Source organism: Oryctolagus cuniculus, chromosome 15, assembly GCF_051225735.1.
Source record: "Oryctolagus cuniculus isolate XC-2025 breed Fujian yellow rabbit chromosome 15, ASM5122573v1, whole genome shotgun sequence".
In the NCBI taxonomy this organism is placed as follows: domain Eukaryota; kingdom Metazoa; phylum Chordata; class Mammalia; order Lagomorpha; family Leporidae; genus Oryctolagus; species Oryctolagus cuniculus.
This window is the reverse complement of record NC_142881.1, coordinates 79,493,627-79,515,612: the sequence shown is the minus strand read 5'-3', so window position 1 is coordinate 79,515,612 and position 21,986 is coordinate 79,493,627. Positions and strand designations below refer to the sequence as shown.

The window sequence follows — 21,986 nt, the reverse complement described above, 5'->3', positions numbered from 1 at the left end:
AAGCGGAGGATTAACCAAGTGAGCCACGGTGCCGGCCCCTTAAATATTGTTTTTAAATTAGGTTTGCATGACTTGATAGAGATCATGGATCACACATACAACCAGTGCATCCTTCTGGGGACTCAGAATTTTTTTACAGCCCCCACTGGACCTGGCATCAAGCCTTGCAAAAGCCTGGAGACCTAATGCTTCCTCGACCCGATCAGGACTCAGAGTAATCGCTACCCAGCCTCCCACCCCTAGGCAACAAGACTGCGCAGGCCAAAATAACAAATGAACACCAAGCGCTTCCATCCAGGCTTTCCCCTTCAACAGGGCTGAGCTCTGTCAAAGAACAAGGCAGCTCCATGCTGGGGCGCTGAGCACAGGCCACAGGCCGTAAACACTGCTAAGCAGACCTGAAACAGCGAAGCCAACTACCTTGCGCTCTCCACCTGCCAGCACACTCTGCTCTGCACAATTCATCAGAAGTCTGAGCTCAGCTAAGACCACGTCTTGCATACTCACAGTCATCCAAAAGGTAAGCCCAGCAATTAACCCCCCTCCCCGCTCCACTCTCCTCTCCTTTCTGCTCTGTACTCTGCCTCTCCTGCCCCTTCACGCTTCCTGTAACAGCTACGCTCCCTGACAACCCTCCACCCCGTCCCCGAGCAAACAAGCACTCTAAGTCCCGAACCCACTTCCACAGTCTAAACGCAAACCTTGTCCAAACGCAAACCTGAGTGCGAGCTGCTCTTTGTCCCACTCAGCACACGCGGCACACACGTCATCCTCTGTTCTCACATAACAACAGTTCTTTTTCGGGTTGTGCCATCTGTTCTCACCTCTCCTTGCTTCTGTTACCCACTGACCTCCTGGTCACTCCCTCATATTCATTAAAGACACTGAAACATGGTACAGAACACCCTCCGTCCCCCTACCGGCCTTGCTCTGCCACAGTTTCCAAGCACCCCACTTCTGTTGAGGCTGACACCTGGAGCTACCTAGCCTTATGGTTCCTGGTCTGCTCAACTCCAATAACCTTCACTTCGTCTCTATTCCTGAAACCACTCGGTGGCCAGATTACGTCTGATGTCAGAACTAGCAACTGTTCCCCCGAGTGAGCCTCCCACTCCCCAATCTCAACTGCCAGCAGCTCTTCTGGTTTCATTTGTTCCCTGCTTGCCTGGACTCAATGATCCATCATTTCAAGCACTCTGCCTACTGGAATCTATTGCCTCCTTATCCCTTCTGTCACACTGGCCCTGGAAACCCACACCAAGATCAACCTAATTGTTTAACTTCCTTGCTCAGATATTTCGGTTGCTGGGCCCTAAGAAAAGGGAAAAATCTTTCATACAACTATGTAAGGGGAATCCAAAAATGCTCATGGAAAAATGGAATTAAAAGTATGAGTTTATTCTAGTGCAAAAAATTTTGAATTCTATGGATTTTTCCATAATATACATTTTCATAATATACTTTTTCATAATATACACTTCCCACATGTTATGAAAAAAAGTTCACCCAAAAAAACTTTTGCACTCAAATAAACTATTTTAATATAATTTTCCTATGAACTTTTTTCTTTAAAAACGCAGGCAGAGAGACAGAGAAAGATCTCCCATCTGCTCGTTCACTCACCTCTGGGCTGAGCCAGGCTGAAACCAGGAGCCAGGAACTCAATCTGGGTCTCCCACATGGGTTGCAGGAGCCCAGGGACTTCAGCCATCACCACTGCCGCCCAGGGTTACAGTAACAGGAAGCTGGAGTCAGGAGGAGAGCCAGGACTCAATCCCAGACGATCTGATATGGAATGCAGGGGTCCCAACTGCAGGTTGACTGCTGTGCCCAAAGCCCATCCTTCCATGAACTTTCTTAAGCACCCTTGTAAATACCAAAGCTGTGAAAAGCACATTATTTCAGTTGTGCTAAGTACTCTTATGCAGTTTGCTCTCTCATTTCCTTCAGTGGTCGCCCGAATATTCTCCTTTTCCTCAAACTCTCCCTTACAACAACCATGTCTCCCCTCCTGCCCCTGTTATCTCAGCGGATCAAACTGTCCCTCCTTTACTAAAAAAAATTCCTCAGGCGTGAATCCAAATTTCTCATCTACCACCCAAACACCTCCTTAGCCACTATCCCTTCCGCCTTATTTCTAATGGAAACTGTCTTCCTATTTCTGCTAGAATCCGGGATCTTCACTCCCTCTATTCCTGCACAGCTCAAGGACATGGGAGACTTGGAAGAAGCTCCTGGCTCCTGGCTTCAAATCGGCACAGCTCCGGTCACTGCGGCCAATTGAGGGGAACCAGCGGGTGGAAAACCTCTCTCTCTGCCTTTCCTTTTCTCTTTGTGTAACTCCAACTTTCAAATAAATTAATAAATCTTTTTTAAAATAATAAATAAATAGCTCCTACACAAAAGAATGAGTTAGAATAAAATGTGATAGACAAAATAAACTTTATAATTTTCCAATAAACCAAATGTTAAAAAGATAAGAAAATTAATTTGGATATCAAAGACCAAAAATTGTTGTTTTTTAAGTAAGTTTCTATTTCTGTCAAGAACAATGCAATTATAGAGGTCTAAAAAGATGATAAGTAAAAACACAGGGTACCTTCTCCAGGTTTAAGCTATTTAAAACAAAAACAGTAAATCTATCAGACCACTCAGAAAAGTTTAAAATTAAAGACACACACACACACACACACGTACACAAACTACATAGGAATAAAACTTAGCCCCCAAAAACTTTACTGAAGGTATTGAAGTGGGCAGGCATATAGGTTAAAATTGATTAGGTTTGTCCGGCGCCGCGGCTCACTAGGCTAATCCTCCACCTGCGGCGCCAGCACACCGGGTTCTAGTCCCAGTCAGGGTGCCGGATTCTGTCCCGGTTGCCCCTCTTCCAGGCCAGCTCTCTGCTGTAGCCTGGGAGTGCAGTGGAGGATGGCCCAAGTACTTGGGCCCTGCACCCCATGGGAGACCAGGATAAGTACCTGGCTCCTGCCTTCGGATCAGCGCGGCGCGCCAGCCTCTGTGGCCATTGGAGGGTGAACCAACGGCAAAAGGAAGACCTTTCTGTCTCTCTCTCTCGCTGTCCACTCTGCCTGTCAAAAAATTTAAAAAAAATCTTCAAAAAAAAAATTTGATTAGGTTTGTGAGCGGGAAGACCACGCCCCTGTGTGACCTCATCCCCCTACCCGGCCAGACCTGGGTGCCAACCAGCCAATCAGGTTAATTAACCACTCCCCTTTGGAAGTGTGTTAAAAGTCTAGGGCACAGTGTGCCCCACTGGCTCTTCTTCCCAGGCCTCTTATCAAGAGGGGGCCCCACGCCTCCAGGGCGCATGGCCTTTGGGCCATGTGCTCTAGACTTCCTGGCCCTGATACAGGCCTAGCTGCTCATCCACGTAGCTGGTTCCTGGTGCTTGGTATGAACCCCTATTCACCTCTCTCCTAAATAAAGCTCTCACTCTCCCTCCTATGCATCTTTCTCACTAAATAAAAGCTTAAAATGTACCATGCTGCCTCATTTATCTGTGCCGGTATTTAGAATTCCTCTCTAAGTATTAGGCAAGAACCCTCTCGGGCTTATTAATATCGGGGATTTAGTAATCAGCTTGTGGTAGCACATGTGGCACCCCGGACAGCATTTCTAGGGAACTTTAAAGGGCCACATTTCAGCGTAAATTTTAGGGAGTCTTTTCCGATTTCAGTATCAGCTTTGTAACACAGCAATTAAGCCACCATCTGTGCTGCAGGCATCCCATATCATATCCCAGTGCCAGGAGTTCCCACTGATCTGCTTCCAATGCAGCTTCCTGCTAATATGCTTGGGAAAGCAGCAGATGAGGACCTTGCCTCCTAGGACAGAGTTCCTGGCTCCTGGATTAGGCCTGGCCCAACCCTGGTTGTTGTGGACTTTTAGATAGTGAATCAGTAAAAGGAAAGATTTCTCTCTCCCTCTTTCTCTATCTCTGACAGTCTTCCAAATAAATAAACAATTGTTTGTTTGTTTTTAAAAAATTGCATTTGTGAAGAAAAATTGTGTGGACATAATGAAAGATGCTCCATCCTATTTGTTTTTTTTTTGTTTGTTTTGTTTGTTTGTTTTGACAGGCAGAGTGGACAGTGAGAGAGAGAGACAGACAGAAAGGTCTTCCTTTTGCCGTTGGCTCACCCTCCAATGGCCGCTGCGGCCAGCACACCGCGCTGATCCGAAGGCAGGAGCCAGGTACTTATCCTGGTCTCCCATGGGGTGCAGGGCCCAAGTACTTGGGCCATCCTCTACTGCACTCCCTGGCCACAGCAGAGAGCTGGCCTGGAAGAGGGGCAACTGGGACAAAATCCGGCGCCCCAACCGGGACTAGAACCCAGTGTGCCGGCGCTGCAAGGCAGAGAATTAGCCTAGTGAGCCGCGGCGCTGGCCATTCATCCTATTCTATAGTTAAACCATGTAAGAGGGCCAGCATTCCAGCACAGTCGGCTAAGCTGGTTCGTGTCCAGGCTGTTACTCTTCTGGTCCAGCTCTCTGCTTTGGTTGGGAAAGCAGTAGAAGATGGCTCAAATGCTTGGGCCCCTACACCCTCATGGGAGACCCAGAAGTAGTTACTGACTCCTGGCTTTGGATCAACTCAGTTCCAGCCTCAGTGGCTGTCTAAGGATGTAAGACCTTTCTCTGTCCCTCTCTCTCTCTGTCAGTAAATTCACCTCTCAAACAAAAAAATAAAATCCTTTAAAAAAAAATACCAATGTCTCCACATGAATCCATAAATACAATGCAACTCCAAGTAGACCATGATCTTAATTTAATCATGATCAGTATTAGCCATACTTAGAAATATAAATAACAATATAAGTTCCAGTTTTCCAAAATCATAAGCTAGATTCAAATCAATTATTCCTAAGAAAACAGAAGCACTAGATGTAAAACCCTAATAAAGGCATCTTCCCTTTCACATTTTTACCTAAATGAATGCATTTTCCCTTCCCCTAGCCTTGTGAATAAGGTTTGCATAAGAATTTCAGCAGCCTACAGAAAGATGACTTGGAATGGGGGACCTTAGACCCAGCTATTGAAGAAGCCTCCAGCGAAAGGACAGCTCCACTGTCCATCAGGAAGCCTCCACAGGGCTGATGCGCATTTCCTGGATAGACCACCATCAGAACAAAGCCTGAAAATCTGCATAATTATCCACTGACTAGACTTTTTTTTTTAAACCTCCCCCTGCAGCTACTCTTGTCCCTTTAAAAATCTTTTTTGCTGGTAGTCAAGAGCACATTTTGAATCCAGAAATTACTCTTACTCTTTCCCAGACTGCCAGCTTCTTAAACCCTTCCCTCTTACCAATGCTAGGCTCCAGTGAATTGGCCAACCACGCAGTAAGCAGCAAGGGCCTGAGTATTTATCTGGTAACAGGCAAAGTATGAAAGCTAATTCTATTGCTGTTGTTGTTTTTAATATTTCTTTTTCTGAAAGGCAAAGCAGCAGAGAGAGAGGAGAAAGACAAAGAGAAATAGAAAAAGATATCTTCTATGCACTGGTTCATTCCCCAAATGGCTACTACACACAGGGGTGGACCAGGCTGAAGCCAAGAGCCCAGAACTCATGCTGGTCTCCTACTTGGGTGGCAAGGGCCCAAATACTTGGGCCACCTTCTGCTGCCTTCTCAGGCAGAAAAGATGTATCAGAAGTAGAACACCAGTACTCAAATGAGTACTCCAATATGCATCTACTGTGCCAAAATGCCAGTCCTGAAAAACTAATTCTTAAAGTCATTTATGGATAGTCTGAGAGTAACAATAAGAGAAAATCAGGAATCTAAGCAAGTTAGCATTGAAATTGCTTTATGTGAAGGTATTTGATCATTAAGTACAGTAAGAATTTTTGTTTGATGGCCTCATGGGGTCAGGGGAGCAAAACTCAAAGCACAGGACCCACATAAAATGTTGAGTCTAATAAGAGAGTATCCCTATAGTAACCCAAAAGGAAGCACCCTCAGCATTAACGGTCATCCAAGTGTAAACCAGAACTTGCAGGCTCTTAACCACAGTATGCATTGTTTGGTGGGCCAGACAATTGCAAGCCTGGGATTAATGTGGCACTCTGCCTCCCCACAGAAAAATAAAAAGTTAGAAAATATGAAAGAGTAGGTAAAGACAAAGATAATAAAGTGACAGAGGACAGAACGGGGTAAAGACAGTATTTGAAGAAGTAACAGTTGAAAATGTTCTACAACTATGAGAGATCCCCATCTACAGCCTCAATCCAAAAGAACAAGTATACGGGGGAGAACAACGCCAATGAATTGGCCCTGTGAAGATTCGTAAGCCTGGGGCGATGCCCCATTTGACCTCTCTTCCTGTTCTGTCTGGAACATCTCCACTTCCCTCGCATATAAACACACTTCAGCCACAGTGAATGATGATGCAGTTACCAAATGCACACTGTCTCCATCAGACCATTTTGGTTAAAAAAAGAGACATTAGGTCACCAAACAGAAACAGAGGTATTTATAAAGAAACACATAGATTATAAATGAAATTAAATTTGAAAAGTCATTCTTCTAATGACGCCATATCATAGGGTTCTGGCCAGGATTTGGAGTGAACATGGCTGGACACCGCCCAAAAGGTATTCAGTCATCTGTAGACTGAGGAATACAGAATAAAGGTCACAGGGTACCAACCATGACTACTTAAAAGGGCTGAGGACATAGCAGTGACTGTGATGAACATCTGTGGTACAGCTCAAGGCGTTTCAGCAAAAAGCACGCTGGTCAACACACCAATCTGACTACCGTAACCATCAAAAATGCGTATAGCTGTACCTATATTAATTTCCTAGTTTTAACAAACGTACCAAGCCTATGTAAGATGGTGATATCAGAAAAAGTTTAGTGAAGGGTATATGGGGAACTCTGGGCTATTTCGGCAATCTTTGTGTAAATCTACAATAATTTTTAAAGAAAAACTGTTGCAAACCAAATGATAAAGAAAATAAAAAAACAAAACCAATTTTAGAACTTTCTGGCAGTCTTTTTTTTTGACAGGCAGAGTTAGACAGTGAGAGAGAGAGAGAGAGAGAGAAAGGTCTTCCTTTTCCATTGGTTTATCCCCCAAGTGGCTGCTACCGCCGGCGCATTGCAGCCAGTGCTCTGCGCTGATCCGAATCCAGGAGCCAGGTGCTTCCTCCTGGTCTCCCATGCGGGTGCAGGGCCCAAGGACCCAGGCCATCCTCCACTGCCTTCCCGGGCCACAGCAGAGAGCTGGACTGGAAGAGGAGCAACCAGGACAAAAGGCGGTGGTGCCCTGACTGGGACTAGAACCGGGTGTGCCGGCGCTGCAGGCAGAGGATTAGCCTAGTGAGCCGCGGCGCCGGCCACGGCAGTCTTCTTCAGCGTTCAACAACCTCAAGACTTCAGCATGCCTGGCCCAACCCTCAGTGGCACTAATGTGGGCTCCTCAGGCCACTCTCACGGCAAGGCAGTGGCTGCTGTGAGGTGGGATCCACTGCCCAGCTAAGGAAAGCTGCCAGCTGTGGGACAAGGAGCGTGGGTTCTACACCAAAGACCCCCCTGGGCTCAAAGCAGGCCCTGCGCCAGTGCTGGTTATGAGTCTTCCATTCATCACCTCCGTGCTCACGCTGCACATGGGGGCAAGTACACTCGGGTCCAGACTCAGCTACACCCATCTGCCATCTGAGGAGGAAGGAAAAAGCCCAATACATCTTGGACCAAAAGTTAGTGATTTCCTATTCATGAGAAAGAAAGTTTCTGTAAGCTTACTGCTTTACAAGGAGCATTAAGAATTAAACGTTGGGGCCGGCGCCACGGCTCACTAGGCTAATCCTCCGCCTTGCGGCGCCGGCACACCAGGTTCTAGTCCCGGTCGGGGTGCCGGATTCTGTCCCGGTTGCCCCTCTTCCAGGCCAGCTCTCTGCTGTGGCCAGGGAGTGCAGTGGAGGATGGCCCAAGTACTTGGGCCCTGCACCCCATGCGAGACCAGGAGAAGCACCTGGCTCCTGCCATAGGATCAGCGCGGTGCGCCGGCCGCGGCGGCCATTGGAGGGTGAACCAACAGCAAAGGAAGACCTTTCTCTCTCTCTCTCTCGCACTGTCCACTCTGCCTGTAAAAAAAAAAAAAAAAAAAAAAAAAAGAATTAAATGTTGGAGGATGGCACTGTGGCATAGTGGGTAAAGCCTCTGCCTGCAGCGCCAGCACCCATATGGGCACCAGTTCAAGTCACAGCTGCTCCACTTCCAACCCAGCTTTTTGCTATGGCCCAAGTAGAAGATGGCCCAAGTCCTTGGGCCCCTGCACCTGCGTGGGAGACCCAGAAGAAGCTCCTGGTTTTGGATGGGCCCAGTTCCTTGCAGCCAATTGGGGAGTGAACCAGCAGATGGAAGCCCTCTTTCCTCTCTGCCTCTGTAACTCTGTCTTTCAAATAAATAAATCTTTTTTTTTAAAAAAAGAATTAATATTGAAGAACCTGTTTTTTAAAGACTAATAAACTTTTTAATTCATTTATTAAAAAATCAATTTTAGGGCCGGCGCTGTGGCGTAGCAGGTTAAGGCCCCAGCCTGCAGCGCACATCTCATGTCGTTTGGGTCCCGGCCGCTCCTCTTCCGATTCAGCTCTCTGCTATGGCCTGGGAAAGCAGTGGAAGACGGCCCAAGTCCTTGGGCCCCTGCACCTGCGTGGGAGACCTGGAAGAGGCTCCTGGCTCCTGGATCAGCGCAGCTCTGGCCGTTGCAGTCATTTGGGGAGTGAACCAGTGGAATGGAAGACCTCTCTTTCTTTTTGCCTCTCCTTCTCTCTCTGTGTAACTCTAACTTTCAAATAAATAAAATAATTCTTTAAAAAAAATCAATTTAAAAAGTAGAAAAAATGAATATACTAGTCATTGTTTTTTCAATTATCAGTTGATATTTGATGCATATCTTTGAGTACTTTTCTTTCACTTTTCAGAATGTTCAGATTCTTTCCTACATTTAAAATTCTATGTTTTTTATAATTATTATTGGTTTAGATTGGGAATTATAGAGAAAAATGTTTATTTTTAAAAATAAACATCCCATAACAAATTTAAAAGTGATAAGGATCAGAAATGGTGTGAATCTACAAAAATAGGCCTGCATCCTCTGCTTCCAATCCTATTCTCTGCTAATACACCTGGGAAAACAGCAAAGGATGGCCCTGCCCCCACTGTGGGAGACCTGGATGGAATTCCTGGCTCCTGCCTTTAGCTTGGCTCAGCCTTCGCTGTTTGTAGACATTTGGACAGTGAACCAGGGGACAGCAGATCTCTCTTTCTCTGTCTCTCCCTTAACTGTCTGTCTCTCTGCCTTTCAAATAAATAAAAGTTAAAAAAAGTATAATGTACATTATAGCTAACATAAGAATATACAAAAAATGTTCATCAAAATAGTCCCATTTTTGGCTACTAATAATACCAACTTAAAGAAAACAAACGGGGGTAAGGATAAATGCTTGCTTTAGCTTGAGCCTTTCATCACAAACACCTCTTGTCCTTGAGGAGTCCTTTCCCACTGTCATAACCATATGTCTGTGTTCTTCACTGACAATTCCTTTGCTTGTTTTTTCTTTTCTTAATAGCTAACCTGAAATTTCGTTCTGGATGGCCAGCAGCTGTCAATCTCTACCCTCAACAATGCAGTAGTCTCTTTGTCTTCATAGGTTTTCTAGGAACAGCCAAGGATGCAATTAAAAAGGATTCCACACTGAATGAGGAAGCTGTGGATAACAAACATGGGAAAGGCTCCCTCGGGGTCCACTCTCTGTAACTTCAGAAGTCCTGTGTCCAGCTATGCTGCTGATAACCTACCACTCTAACACAGAGACCTAGACACTTGCCCTTTCTGCCCTCAGGACAAAGAAAGGCAAGGCAAGGACTTCTCATTTCAACACAAAGGCCAGATTAGCTCTTTTAAAATTGTAAGCTTCTTGTCCAGGTGTTACACTGATCACAGCAGGCTGTGGATGGCAACTTCATCTAAAAGTCTATAGTCATTTGAGAACTTGACATTTCATTATAATCCTGAGTTCCCCAGAAGCTGAGAATGGGTTTTGGTCCTGCCCTGTCTTGCAACAAAGTAAACATCATAGCACACAGCTCTTTCCTTACAAGCTGTCCATGGTAAAAGCTGTCCAAAAACAGGAGGCCTAATCTTAAGACTGTCGTAATTATGTAAGTTCTCCAAGAGAACTAGAATTGAAGATTTCCCAATGTAGAGGGAACCTCTATCAGATTTTCACATGATATTTTAAGAATATGCTCCTCTCTGCCTTAAACTGCCCTTGTGCAAGTAGTCTAAAGAAATAGCTTAACACAATAAAACAGCAGAGAGCAAGTCATTTCTTTCTGTGACAAAAATGGCAGACACTGTTGGCTGTCTACCTAACACCAATTCCTTCCACTCTCCTTGATCACACAGAATGTGAACTTCACAGGTTAAAATTGTAGAAAGTCCCCCTCTTAGGCTTCCCTACAACCAAGCATGGGCCGTCCTAGCTACTGGGGCCTAACAGAGGTAAAGCCGGCTGGCAGGCCTTGGAGGTTTTCTCCCTGGTTCTTAGGTGTACCTACATGTGACCCCTGGAGCGGGTATAGCCATGTTACAACCTTTAGGAAAGACACCACCAACTTGCTGGACATGACAGGGAGAAAACATTTTGGTGTCTGATGGTGTGGTTCAGCCCTAGTATCAATGGTAGAAAAGCTCAGGCTCCAGGATTCTAATTAGAAATACTTGTGGTTAGCTTAGCTTGTTGCTTTGGTGTGTGTCATTTTTATTGATATTGTTACTTGAGAGCCAAAACATCCTACCTAATCCAGATATCAATTATCAGTTTACTTGATGCCACTTGGCTGACCTAACATTACCTCAATCTTGCCCCCTACTGCTTCCCTGATTTGATCTTTTGTGCCCTTTTAAAATTCTAATTGCTCTTAGAAGCAAGCTCAAAGTAACTGTACTCAAACTAAGCTTAAAGGTGAAGTTGGTTTCTTCTTTAACTCCTGCATGACATCAAGGGGAAGGTACCTTTTGCTTCTCTGGTCTACTTCTCAGTTATATCTGCTTTTACCAGTATTACAGATTTGCATCCCCTCCCCCTTTTTTGGTCCATATTTTCTTTCCTACTACCCAAATTACAACACCACAGTGAAATCACAATTGATCCAAAATTTTTAAAGACAAAACACCAAAGACAGGATAAAGATTTGCTTGTATGGGGCATCATCCATATAGATTAATAAAGAGATGAATGGTGAGGCATTTTGAATGCTGAGTAACTGAATGTATTATCCTTTTTACACATAAGGAAAACAAAGAAAACATCAAAAAAACAAAGACATACATAATGAACAATATATATGTGGTACCATGATCCAACCTTATTTCAGCTAATTTTAAAAAGCTCTCACATTTCTTGCATGCCATGTTTAAAGGGATAAAATGCTACATGATTTTTTTTGTTTAGTCACACCATGAAAAAAGTCCTTAAGCAGGAGGTGATAAACCTTTGTTGGCCATTACTGAGCAATACAGCAAAATGAAAACTGAACCAGCCAGATTTAACTAACATTTGGTTATTAGGAAAAAGATTTTGAAAGAAAAAAAGACTACAAACATTGAAGAGTCCAGATTTTCTTTGATATGGTTTCTTTGCATATTAAAAAAAAAAAAAAAAACAGAGCCACTAAAGGGAAAAAGGTCCAACTTACAAACTTTTCTGAACATCAGTTAGAAATCAAAATTTTTCCTGAAAACTTCAGCACAAAAGCTTGAAAAACAACCCAGGATGCACCAAAATGACCAATGCTTGGAAAAATCCTAACTAGGGTATACTCATTTTCAATTAAATTGCTATTTAAGCCAAGTTGTTTTGATGGTTAAATTACTTTTAATCAGAGTACATGCTAACTCTATATTTTCATTTATCTTCATGTTTTGCACATGTTCCTTCCTTAATGGGGGTGGGGAGCCTTGTATTCTCATTTTCATATGGCTGATTAAAGAAGCATTAACTAGCACTTGTGAACTAAAAGCTATTAAGAATACGGAGATCTGATAAAAGTTTCAAGGTTTTCAGTCCCTTATCATGAAGGTCCTTGTTTATGGGGCCAGCGTTGTGATGCAGAAGGTTAAGCCACTGGCTGGGACACTGGCACCCCTATCACAATGCCAGTTCCAGTTCTGACTACTCCACTTCCAGCATCCTGACATGCTGGGAAGGCAGCAGATGGTGGCCCAAGTACTGGTTCCTGGCACCCACCTGGGAGACACAAATGGAGGTCCAGGTTCCTGGCTTTGGCCTGGCTCTGGCCTGGCTCAGCCCTGGCTGTTGCAGGCATTTGAAGAGTGAAGCAGCAGATGGAAGATCTCTTTCTCTTGTCCCTTTATCTCTGCTATTCTGCCTTTCAAATAAATGAAAAATCTTAAAAAAAAAAAAAAAAGAAGAAAATGCTTAGTAATAATTTAACAATAGGAGTGTAAGGAGCTAGCACTGTGGCATAGAGGATTAAGCCACCCCTGTGATGCATGCATCCTATATGGGCACCAGTTTGACTCCTGGCTGCTCCACTTCTGATCCAGCTCCCTGCTAATGTGCCTGGGAAAGCAGATGGCCCAAGCTCTCAGGCCCCTGCACCCACAGGGGAGACCTAGATGAAGCTCCTGGCTCCTGGCTTCAGCTGGCCCAGCACCAGTCTTTTGCACTTTCAAATAAAGTAAATCTTGTTTTTTTTTTAAATAAGTGCAAAGCATTTTTTACAAGGACTCTCACTTCTTAATTTCAAACTTACTACAAAGCTCCAGTGATCAAGACAGCTGTAGCAGTGGCATGAGGACAAGCATCTGAATAAGCAGAACAGAACTGGCAGTCCAGATACAAAACCCTCACATTTACGTCAATTTATCTTCCATACAGTGTGAAGTCAGTTCAATGGAGGAAAAAACAGTTTAGAACAAATGGTGCTGCAACAAATTGGTTATCCATATGCAAAAGAATGACATTGGATTCCCATCCTCATCTCACATACAACAGTAACTCAAAAATGGGTCAAAGATCTAAACGGAAAAGCTAAAACTATTAAAAAAAAAAAAAAAAAACCCTTAGATTAAAACATATGTGTAAAACCCTATAACCGCCAGTTGGAGGTGTGAAGATTTTTTTTCTGCCAAGGGTCATTTGGATATTTATAACATCATTCACAGGCTATACAAAATTATCAACTTAGAAATAAGCCTGCTATACATGTATTGAATGTCAAGTCCCAGGTGCAGTAGCCGTGGCAGGACCAAACCAAATGATTTCATGGGCCTTATATGGCCGGCAGGCCTGACGTTCCCCACCCCTGAAAAAGCACAAGCAACAAAAACAACAAATTTATAAAATGGACTTCATCAAAATTATAAACTTGTGTGGGGGGTGGGGGTTGCGGCACAGCAGGTTAAATCATGGCTTGGAACGCCCACATCCCATACTGGAATCCCTGAGTTCCAAGTCCTGGCTACTCTACTTCCAGTCTAGCTTCCTACTAATGAATGCTCTGCAAAGCAGCAGCTGACAGTTCAAAGACTTATGTCTCTGCCACCCCTACGGGAAACCTGGATGGATTTCCAGAATCCTGACTTAGGCCTGGCTGTTACAGTCATTTGGGGAGTGAACCAGCAGATGGAAGATCTCTCAATCTCAATCTCTCTCTCCCATCCTCTCTCTCTAGCTCTGTCGCTCTTTTAAATAGATAAACACTTCATAGTGCTTCAAAGACCATAAAAATGTGAAAAGAATCTCCAGAATGACTGAAAATACTTGCAAATAATTGATCTAACTAACTCACTTACACCTCTTCAATAAAAAGACAAATAACCCACCTTAAAGATGGGCAAAGGCTCTGATTTGACATTTCTCTAAAGATACACAAATGGCTAATAAGCATATGAACAGATGTTTAACACCCTCTTTAGCTGCCAAGGAAATGCAAATGAGTAACACTTCATACCATTAGAATGACTATAATTAAAAGACAGATAACAAATGTTGGTGAGGATGTAGAGAAACTGGAACCCTCCTTTCACTGCTGGTAAAAATTAAAATGGTACAGTCCCTATGAAAAAGTTTGATAGTTACTGAAAACTTTAAGCATGGCGTTGCCATATGACCCAGGAATTCTACTCAAAAGAACTGAAATATGTCCATACAACAATTTGTGCAAAAATGTCCATATTAGCATTATTCATAAGCAAAAAGTCCATCAATGAGTAGATTTAAAAAAATGTAGTAGAGGGGCCGGTGCTGTGGCATAGCAGGTTACAGCACAGCCTGTGACGCCAGCATCCCATACAGGCGCCAGTTCCCCTGCTGCTCCACTTTCAATCCAGCTCTCTGCTGATGGCCTTTGGGCTTGGGTCGCTGCCACTCCCTTGGGAGACTCAAGGAGGCTCCTGGCTACTGGAATTGGCCTGGCTTGGCCCTGGCTGTTGCGGTCACTTGTGGAGTGAACCAGTAGTTGGACAACTCTGTCTAACTCTGCCTCTCTCTATGTAACTCTTTTAAAATAAATAAATTTAAAAAGGGGAGGGGGGTGACGCTGTGGCATAGCAGGTAAAGCTGTTGCCTGAAGCACTGATATCCCATATGGGTGCTGGTTCGAGTCCCAGCTGCTCCACTTCTGATCCAGCTCTCTGCTATGGCCTGGGAAAGCAGTAGAAGATGGCTCAAATCCTTGGGTCTCTGCTCCCATGAAAAAGACCTGGGAAAAAATCCTGGTTTCGGATCGGCTCAGCTCTGGCCGTTGTGGTCAGTTGGGGAGTGAACCAGCAGATGAAAGACCTCTCTCTGTCTCTCTGCCTCTGTGTAACTCTGCCTTTCAGATAAATAAATAATCCCCACAGGGGATGCTAGAGCTTAGCCCACTATACCACAGTGCCAGCCCCACAACAAAAACAATTTTAAACTAAATAGAAATAGCCTTATAAGACTTGAAATCTCAGTCTTATCCAGCAAACTGAGTATCAGCCATTTATTTAGTCTCTCAGCCTCAGTTCCCCCTTCTGTTAAATCAGGAATTACAATACTTTCTTCACCATGAAAACAAATACTCTTAATTGTTCACTAAATCTTGGGGTGTGGCTGACAATTGTTAGGAAAATGGTGCATGATCTACAACCTGACACCATCCTAGGCTCTAGCCCCCCACAGCCATTGCTGGAAGCCAGGTGACCACAAGGCCCAACCACAGGTGTCAGGCTCCACTCCCAGCCTAATGGGATTCAGTGTCACCCTTCACCCCCATCCTAATGGGACTGCTGCTCCCGATTCCCTTCCCTGCCTGCCCCCTGGCAAAGTTTTAAAAGGACCTGTTCTTGAACACAGGGCTCTTTTTCTCTCTCCTCTCTCATGATCTCCCCCCCATCTCTCTGTCTATCTCTCTCTTGATCTCTCTCTTACCCTTTCCTTCTCCCTCTTTTTCTTTCCTCGCGCCTCCCCTCCGGCCTGCTGGGTTTACCCCAATAAACCCTTTCCCTTACTCCGGTGTTTTAGTGTGTTTTGTGTTTTTAATTTTTAAATGTATTTGTAGGGTTTTAAATTTTTTACAACTTGAATTTGAAAACATAAAGAAAATCAGAAAAAATAAAACTGTGTATAACGTGTGGAACAGAGTCAGCTTAAATTTTATAGTCAAGTTAACATTGACAAAAATGAGTATGGGGCCAGCCTGCAGCGCCGTCATCCCATGTGGATGGTGTCCTAGCTGCTCCACTTCCCTTCCAGCTCCCTGCTGGTGCACCTGGGAGGGCAGTAGAAGATGGCCCAGATGCTTGGGACCCTGTCCCACATGTGAGACCTGGAGAAAGCTCCTGGCTTTGGCCTGGCCCAGCCCTGGCCAATTGCAGTTGTTTGAGAAGTTAAACAGCAGATAGAAAATTCTGTCTCTCACAGTCTAACTCTGCCTTCAAGTAAATAAGTCTTAAAAAAGTACCATACTCAGAAAGTATTACAAATGAATGAAAACTCATAACCTGACTATTAATAAAAATGAGAAGACTGTTACAATATCTTAAAAAATGTATTCCTGTTTTCTCCCTTGAATAAAGACATGAGTAAAAGAAGACAAGCTGGAATAGCACTCCGGATTTCATTGAATTAAGTTCCACAATGATTTCATCTCCTCTGAAAGCTGTCATCCTGGAAATTGATACCCTAATTAAAGTGTTACTTTCAGAGGCCCCGGTGCTGTGGGGTAGCAGGTAAAGCCCCAGCCTGCATTGCCGGCATCCCATATGGGCTCCTATTCTAGTCCTGGCTGCTTCACTTCCAATCCAGCTCTCTGCTAAGGCCTTGGGAAAGCAGTAGAAGATGGCCCAAGTCCTTGGGCCCCTACACCCACATGGGAAACCAGAAGAAGCTCCTGGCCCCTGACTTCAGATCAGCCCAGCTCCAGCCGTTGCAGCCATCTGGGAAGTGAACCAGTGGATGGAAGACCCTTCTCTCTCTCTCTGCCTCTCTGTAATTCTGCCTTTCAAATAAATAAATCTTAAGGGAAAAAAAATTTACTTTCATTAAAGAGAGGTACTTTCTTTAAAAATATAGATTTGAATAAATTCAATTAATTTAGCAGTTGTAAAGAAAATATGGACCTGTGTGTCCAAAATAAGTAAATAAAGATAAAACAATAACAAATAAAAATGCATATGAGGCTCTTGTGGAGCCATTTTGTAAGGCATTATACACTTTAGACGCTCAGTAAAAAAATCATTTCTACAGCTCCACCCGCATTTTTCACTGCATCCAGTGTGGTGAATTCGGGAGCACAAGAAATAGAGGAAGCAAAGTCAAACATTTATTTTTCTAAAGGTTAAGGTTATCGAGAGACAGATAAACTAGGCCCAGAAAACCACTTTCCTCAAAACACACTGAAGAATTTAATCTGAGAATTCTTCCCACATGTTTACTGATGCTAATCAGATAATTCCGCAATTACAGGTGGGGGGGGCATGTTTTCCAGCGATTTTTTTTTAATTTTTGCTACACGAAAATGGTAAAATATGTCTATCAAGTGAAAAAAAAAAAGAAATGTGGTACCTTATTCCTTGAATCATGAAGGCGAACTCAGGATTCCAAGTCAGAGAATATTTTCGGCTGAAAAATACCAGATAAATACAATGAACGCCTATGACTTATTTAGCCAATAAGGCAAAGTACAAGGTTCCCCAGCAAGGAAAGACGTTTGCTTTGAGGGTGCAGGGAGATGCACACAAGTCACTGCACTAACCCAGGTTATCATTTTCTGTTTGGGAGGCGATGATGCGAACTTTCTCTTTCATGTCCTAAGAGATGACAAAGTGCACATCAACGTCAAGTCAACGAGGTGCCAGTGTGGGCGCGGAGGCCGAGCCCGGTGCCCAGGGCTCGGACCGCTGCCTTAAGTGTCTGAGTCATCAGATTCTTACACGCACCTTAATTTATCAACTTAGCATTTCCCATCCACTATGCTGATAAGCACCTAGATGAACCCTCGCGTGCCTTGAAGTTTTCAAACCGTGCAAAACACGCAGAGGGGACGGCACTAAGAACGCCTAACGTGGTGTAAACACTGTCCAAATCCAAATCTAACTTCTGGAACACCCTCGAAGGCTCGGATTTCAACCCGGCTCAAAGGAAACCTCCCCTTGAATGCCGCAGCCTTCGGAAACAAGCTCCAGGGAGACGCGATGCAGCCCCCTGCTCTAATTCATTGCGTGCCAGGTCGAGAGCGCGCGTCGGAAAAGGGGGCTCCCCGGGCGGTGCGGGTGCGGGTGCGGGTGCGGGACGCGATCGCCGTGGCTGAGGGGAACGCGGCACAGGCCGAGGGAAAAACCAGCCGCACACGCTGCCTCAGCCTACCGGCCGTCCCCTTCCCCGGCCCGCCGCCGCCTCAGAACTCCAGCTCGGGCGAGGCTGCTCGGAGGCCCTGCCTGCGATCGCCCCGTCCCGCGCGCCCCGCGCCCCCCACGCCCTGCCCCAGCAGCCCGGGGGACGCCAAGGAGCGGCACCGTGACTCACTCGCCCCGGGCGCACGGCCAAACCGCCGCGGCCTCGCCCCAGCGCCGCGCTCCCGCGGCCTCCCAGAGCTCCGAGGAGGGCCCAGGCCCCTCCCCGGCCGCCCCGCACCACCCCCGGCCGCGCGCGGACCTGAGAGCCCCGCCGTGTTGGGGGGGCGGGCGAGGCCTCCCTGGAGCACCGGCCGCAGCCAACCGCCCCTCCCCCGCCACGCGCGCGCGGAGTCGCCGAGCATGCGCACCGGCACCCCCGCGCGCGCGCCCGCCTGCGCGCCCCCGACGCCTCCCGCCTGGCCGCCTGGCCGCCGCCGCCTGGGAGGCCGGGCGAGGCCGCGGCGGAGGCGGAGGCCCGGCTCCCTGGGCGGCGCGCGCGGTCCCCAAGTCCGCCCTCCCCGTTAGTCGGCGAGCGCCCGAGGGGAGGGGACAGCCAGGCAGGCAGGAAGCGGCCGCTTAAAAGGCCAGCCCGCGCCAAGCCCTTCCTCCCTCGGTGCGGAGGCCTTCGAGCGCGACTCTCCCGCCGCCATGTACCGCTGTCTGGGCGAAGCGTTGCTGCTGTCGCGGGCCGGGCCCGCGGCGGCGCTGGGCTCGGCGGCCGCCGACTCGGCCTCGCTGTTAGGCTGGGCCCGCGGGCAGCCGTGCGCCCCGCAGCCGGGGCTCGCGCCGGCGGCCCGGCGCCACTACAGCGAGGCGGCGGCCGACCGCGAGGACGACCCCAACTTCTTCAAGATGGTGGAGGGCTTCTTCGACCGCGGCGCCAGCATCGTGGAGGACAAGCTGGTGGAGGACCTGCGCACCCGCGAGAGCGAGGAGCAGAAGCGGAACCGGGTGCGGGGCATCCTGCGGATCATCAAGCCCTGCAACCATGTGCTGAGCCTCTCGTTTCCCATCCGGCGCGACGACGGCTCCTGGGAGGTCATCGAGGGCTACCGGGCCCAGCACAGCCAGCACCGCACGCCCTGCAAGGGAGGTGAGCGCCCGCGGCCCGCGCGCCCCGGGTGTGGCGGACTCGGGGCATTGTGGGGTTTTTTTTGTTTTTTTTTGTTTTTTTTTTTCCGCCTGAAACCATCCGGTCTTTGGGCCCGCCTTCTCCCCCGCGGGCCTCTGCGTGCGTGGATGCTGCATGCGGAGCGCGCACTGCGCCGGTGCCCCGCGTGTCGCCGGGGCTCGTTCCTGCAGAGTGTGCAGGGCGAGTTTCCCTGAGTTCAAAAATACATTGTTTGCTTTCTTTTTTCCACCCCTTCTTAGAACAGTGACAGGTGACACGGAGACACGGGTTGACAGTTTCATTCACCAAAGGAGTTTGTTAGCCACACACCAGCCTTTTCAATGACTTTCCCACTCTGACAGCTTTCTATTTTGTAGCAGAAACAAGGGGGAGGGCGAAATAAAGAAGGAAAAACGAAACGAGCGGTGAGCGTAACGTCGCCGACAAACACTGGGCGTTCTGACAGTAAATCTAAAGGCTGTAGGCTGTGAGCTGCCTGCCAGCCAATGGAATGAAATAGCCCTGGGGGTGTGTACCGGCCCTGGCCAGCACCAGATTGGTGCTTCGGGAAGAGATAAAAGTAGATGAGGAAAAGGGATTGAGGCGGTTACAAATTGGTAGTCCCCGAGTTAGCCTGTGGTGAAAATGTTGGAATGTCTCTAGATTTGGCTGCTGCAGTCAGATGCTTTGTTTGAGCAGATAAAGGTTTTCATCCCCCCTCCCCCTCAATATATTGCACAATGTCTTTGAAGGTAGCCAAAATAGAAAGGGCAAAATCTAGGTTTTTTTTTTTCCTGTTGCATGGGAGGAAAAAAGTGTGGGAGGGGCTACAGCGTCCTGCTGGGGTGGATTGCCTTTAAGCATGGAGGGTGTTGGACTGCATCCTTTGTCTCGCTCAGCCTGGTCTCCTGCTCTTTCTGTTAGGCCCAAGGACTTAGGATTTTTTGGAGGTCCTCTCTGACCAGAAAAACCAGAGCTGTGCTGGGGAGCAAAGGTGGCTGCAGAGGGCTTAATGATTTACTAAATTTGCATTGACCCCACCCACTTCTATGGCTTGCCTTTGGAGTAAGCCCTAGAATTATCCTCAAGCCTAGATAGTCTCCTTTGGGAAGAGTGGGGTCTGAACCACTTTCACCTCTGATTTCCCTCTCCCGTCCAAAAGGATATAAAACCGCATACACTTGTCACTCTCCTGCGCTGGCCTTTTTCCTTCCTACCACTCCCTTATTGTCCAAACCAGACTGCCCTGAAGAGCAGACGAGGAGGTTGGAAGAGGCAATGGGTAGCAAATACTGAATTACATTGCTTCTTTAAAATGAACATTAAATTATTTTACTGTTGTTGACAGTGCTTTTTTCAGTCCCTTAAAAGATACACAAATAGCCGAGTCTGTTTGGTTTTCGGTCTGGTCTCTGAAGTGCTTTAAAAGGCCCAGCCTTGCTCAGTTTACCAGTTTGTCAGCCTTATTCCTCTTGCTGCATCAGCAGTTTTAATGCCAAAATGTTGAACCTGGCAACAGATTGCAGCCGGGACCCCAGAGCACCAGCACCGTTATTGTAGCCCTTTTTTGTCCTGCAGGGTGATACAGTTCTGTTGCATTAACCCACTTGGGAAAAGGCAAGCCAGAGCAGAAAGAGCTGTTAACCCCGCATGTAAACAGCAAGCATCGCAAGATGGTGGAGCATGAAAGAAACAGGCCTTTATAAAGTGATAAGCAGAGAGTTTGAAAGAGTTTGCAGAGGAGTATACAGCTGTGAAAAGCTCTAAATGTGTGTGGAAGATAAACAGTGTCCTAAATCCATACTCAGCAAAGGTGGGTGCTGCAGACCACCAGACTTTGCTTCCAGGATCCCCTGGGGTCTTCACACCCATTTATCCCCCTTGTCTGATGGCAGAGAATGTGCATCCCAAGAGAGACTTGCTTTCAGTGGGTTTTTCTCACTTTTAAACATTTAAAGCTTTTTTGACTTACAGGAAACTTCTTCATTCCCCCCTGTCTTTTTTTAAGATTGATTGATTTGAAAGGCAGAGTTACAGAGAGGAGAGAGCACTTCCATCTGCTGGTTCACTCCCCAAAGTGGCCGCAGTAACCAGGGCTGGCCCAGGCCGAAGCCAGGGGCCTAGCTCTCTCAGCCCTCTGCACCCCAATGCGAGCCCCTCCACTCTGGTCTTAGAGTATCTTTGGTGATTGAGGTAAAAGATGATTTAGATGATTTAGAAAAGATGGGCACTGAAATCTTTAAATCTGAGGCATAGTTTAGCACCTTCTTCCCCTTCCTCTGAACTGCCCTCTTCCCAGTGTTCTTTGCCAAACAGAGCACAGCACCTCCTCTGCTCCTTTTGTCCTTTCTCAAACCCTCAGCTCTCTGTCTAATCTTTCCTCTAGAATGACCTGAGTTTCCTAAAATAAAATTCTCTATATTGAAGCAAAGCCACGATCCGGTTATCTTTGTAAGGGGAAAAAAGGTGGCTTTTTAAATATTTATTTATTTATTTGAAAGGCAGAGTTAGAAAGAGAGAGATGGATCTTCCACCTGCTGATTCACTGCCAACACAGCTGCAACGGCCAGGGCTGGACCAGACTGAAGCCAGGAGCTTCTTTCCGGTCTCACCCATGGGTGCAGGGGCCCCAGCACTTGGGCCATCTTTATGCTTTCCCAGGAGCATTAGCAGGGAGCTGGTTCAGAAGTGGAACAGCCTGAATTGGAACAGGTGCCCGTATGGGATGCGGGCACTGCAGGTGGTGGCCTAATGCACTGCACTACAGCGCCAGCCACCCCCCCCCCCAGCAAATTTTTAATAACATTGTTTTTGTGCGCCTCTTCCCATGCATGCCTTAATTAATTGATGTCATTAGGTTTACCTCTAATTAAGGATTTGCAGAAAAGTGTGCTGTAGGCTAGAGATTGTTATTACAAATTTTCTGAGTAAATTCTCTGCATTTTATT

The 21,986-nt window shown here is 46.6% G+C and overlaps 2 protein-coding genes and 1 pseudogene across 21 annotated transcripts in view; 2 read left to right on the top strand and 1 right to left on the bottom strand.

Annotated features, from left to right (window-relative positions):
• Nucleotides 1–18,325, bottom strand: part of SHLD2 (shieldin complex subunit 2) — a 75,220-nt gene extending 56,895 nt beyond the window's left edge. For 11 of the 20 annotated variants that reach the window (XR_016221045.1, XR_016221046.1, XM_070058007.2 and 8 more), the window contains exons 1-2: nucleotides 18,187–18,325; nucleotides 17,098–17,154 (exon numbers count right to left, since the gene is read on the bottom strand). Coding sequence is in view for 3 of the 20 variants with exons in the window: in XM_070057999.2 (XP_069914100.2) it covers nucleotides 12,286–12,364 (79 nt within the window). In the remaining 17 variants the exon portion in view is untranslated. The other 9 variants (XR_016221047.1, XM_070058003.2, XM_089313606.1 and 6 more) reach the window with 4 other exon arrangements.
• LOC149122092 (protein transport protein Sec61 subunit beta pseudogene) lies at nucleotides 7,370–7,889 on the top strand (annotated as a pseudogene).
• A 9-nt stretch (nucleotides 18,326–18,334) lies between the features above and the next one.
• The window catches only part of GLUD1 (glutamate dehydrogenase 1), a 33,601-nt gene continuing 29,949 nt past the window's right edge, over nucleotides 18,335–21,986 (top strand). The window contains exon 1 of the mRNA XM_008269891.5: nucleotides 18,335–19,020. Coding sequence (XP_008268113.2) covers nucleotides 18,576–19,020 — 445 coding nt within the window. The 5' untranslated portion in view covers nucleotides 18,335–18,575. The remainder of the gene's footprint in view (nucleotides 19,021–21,986) is intronic.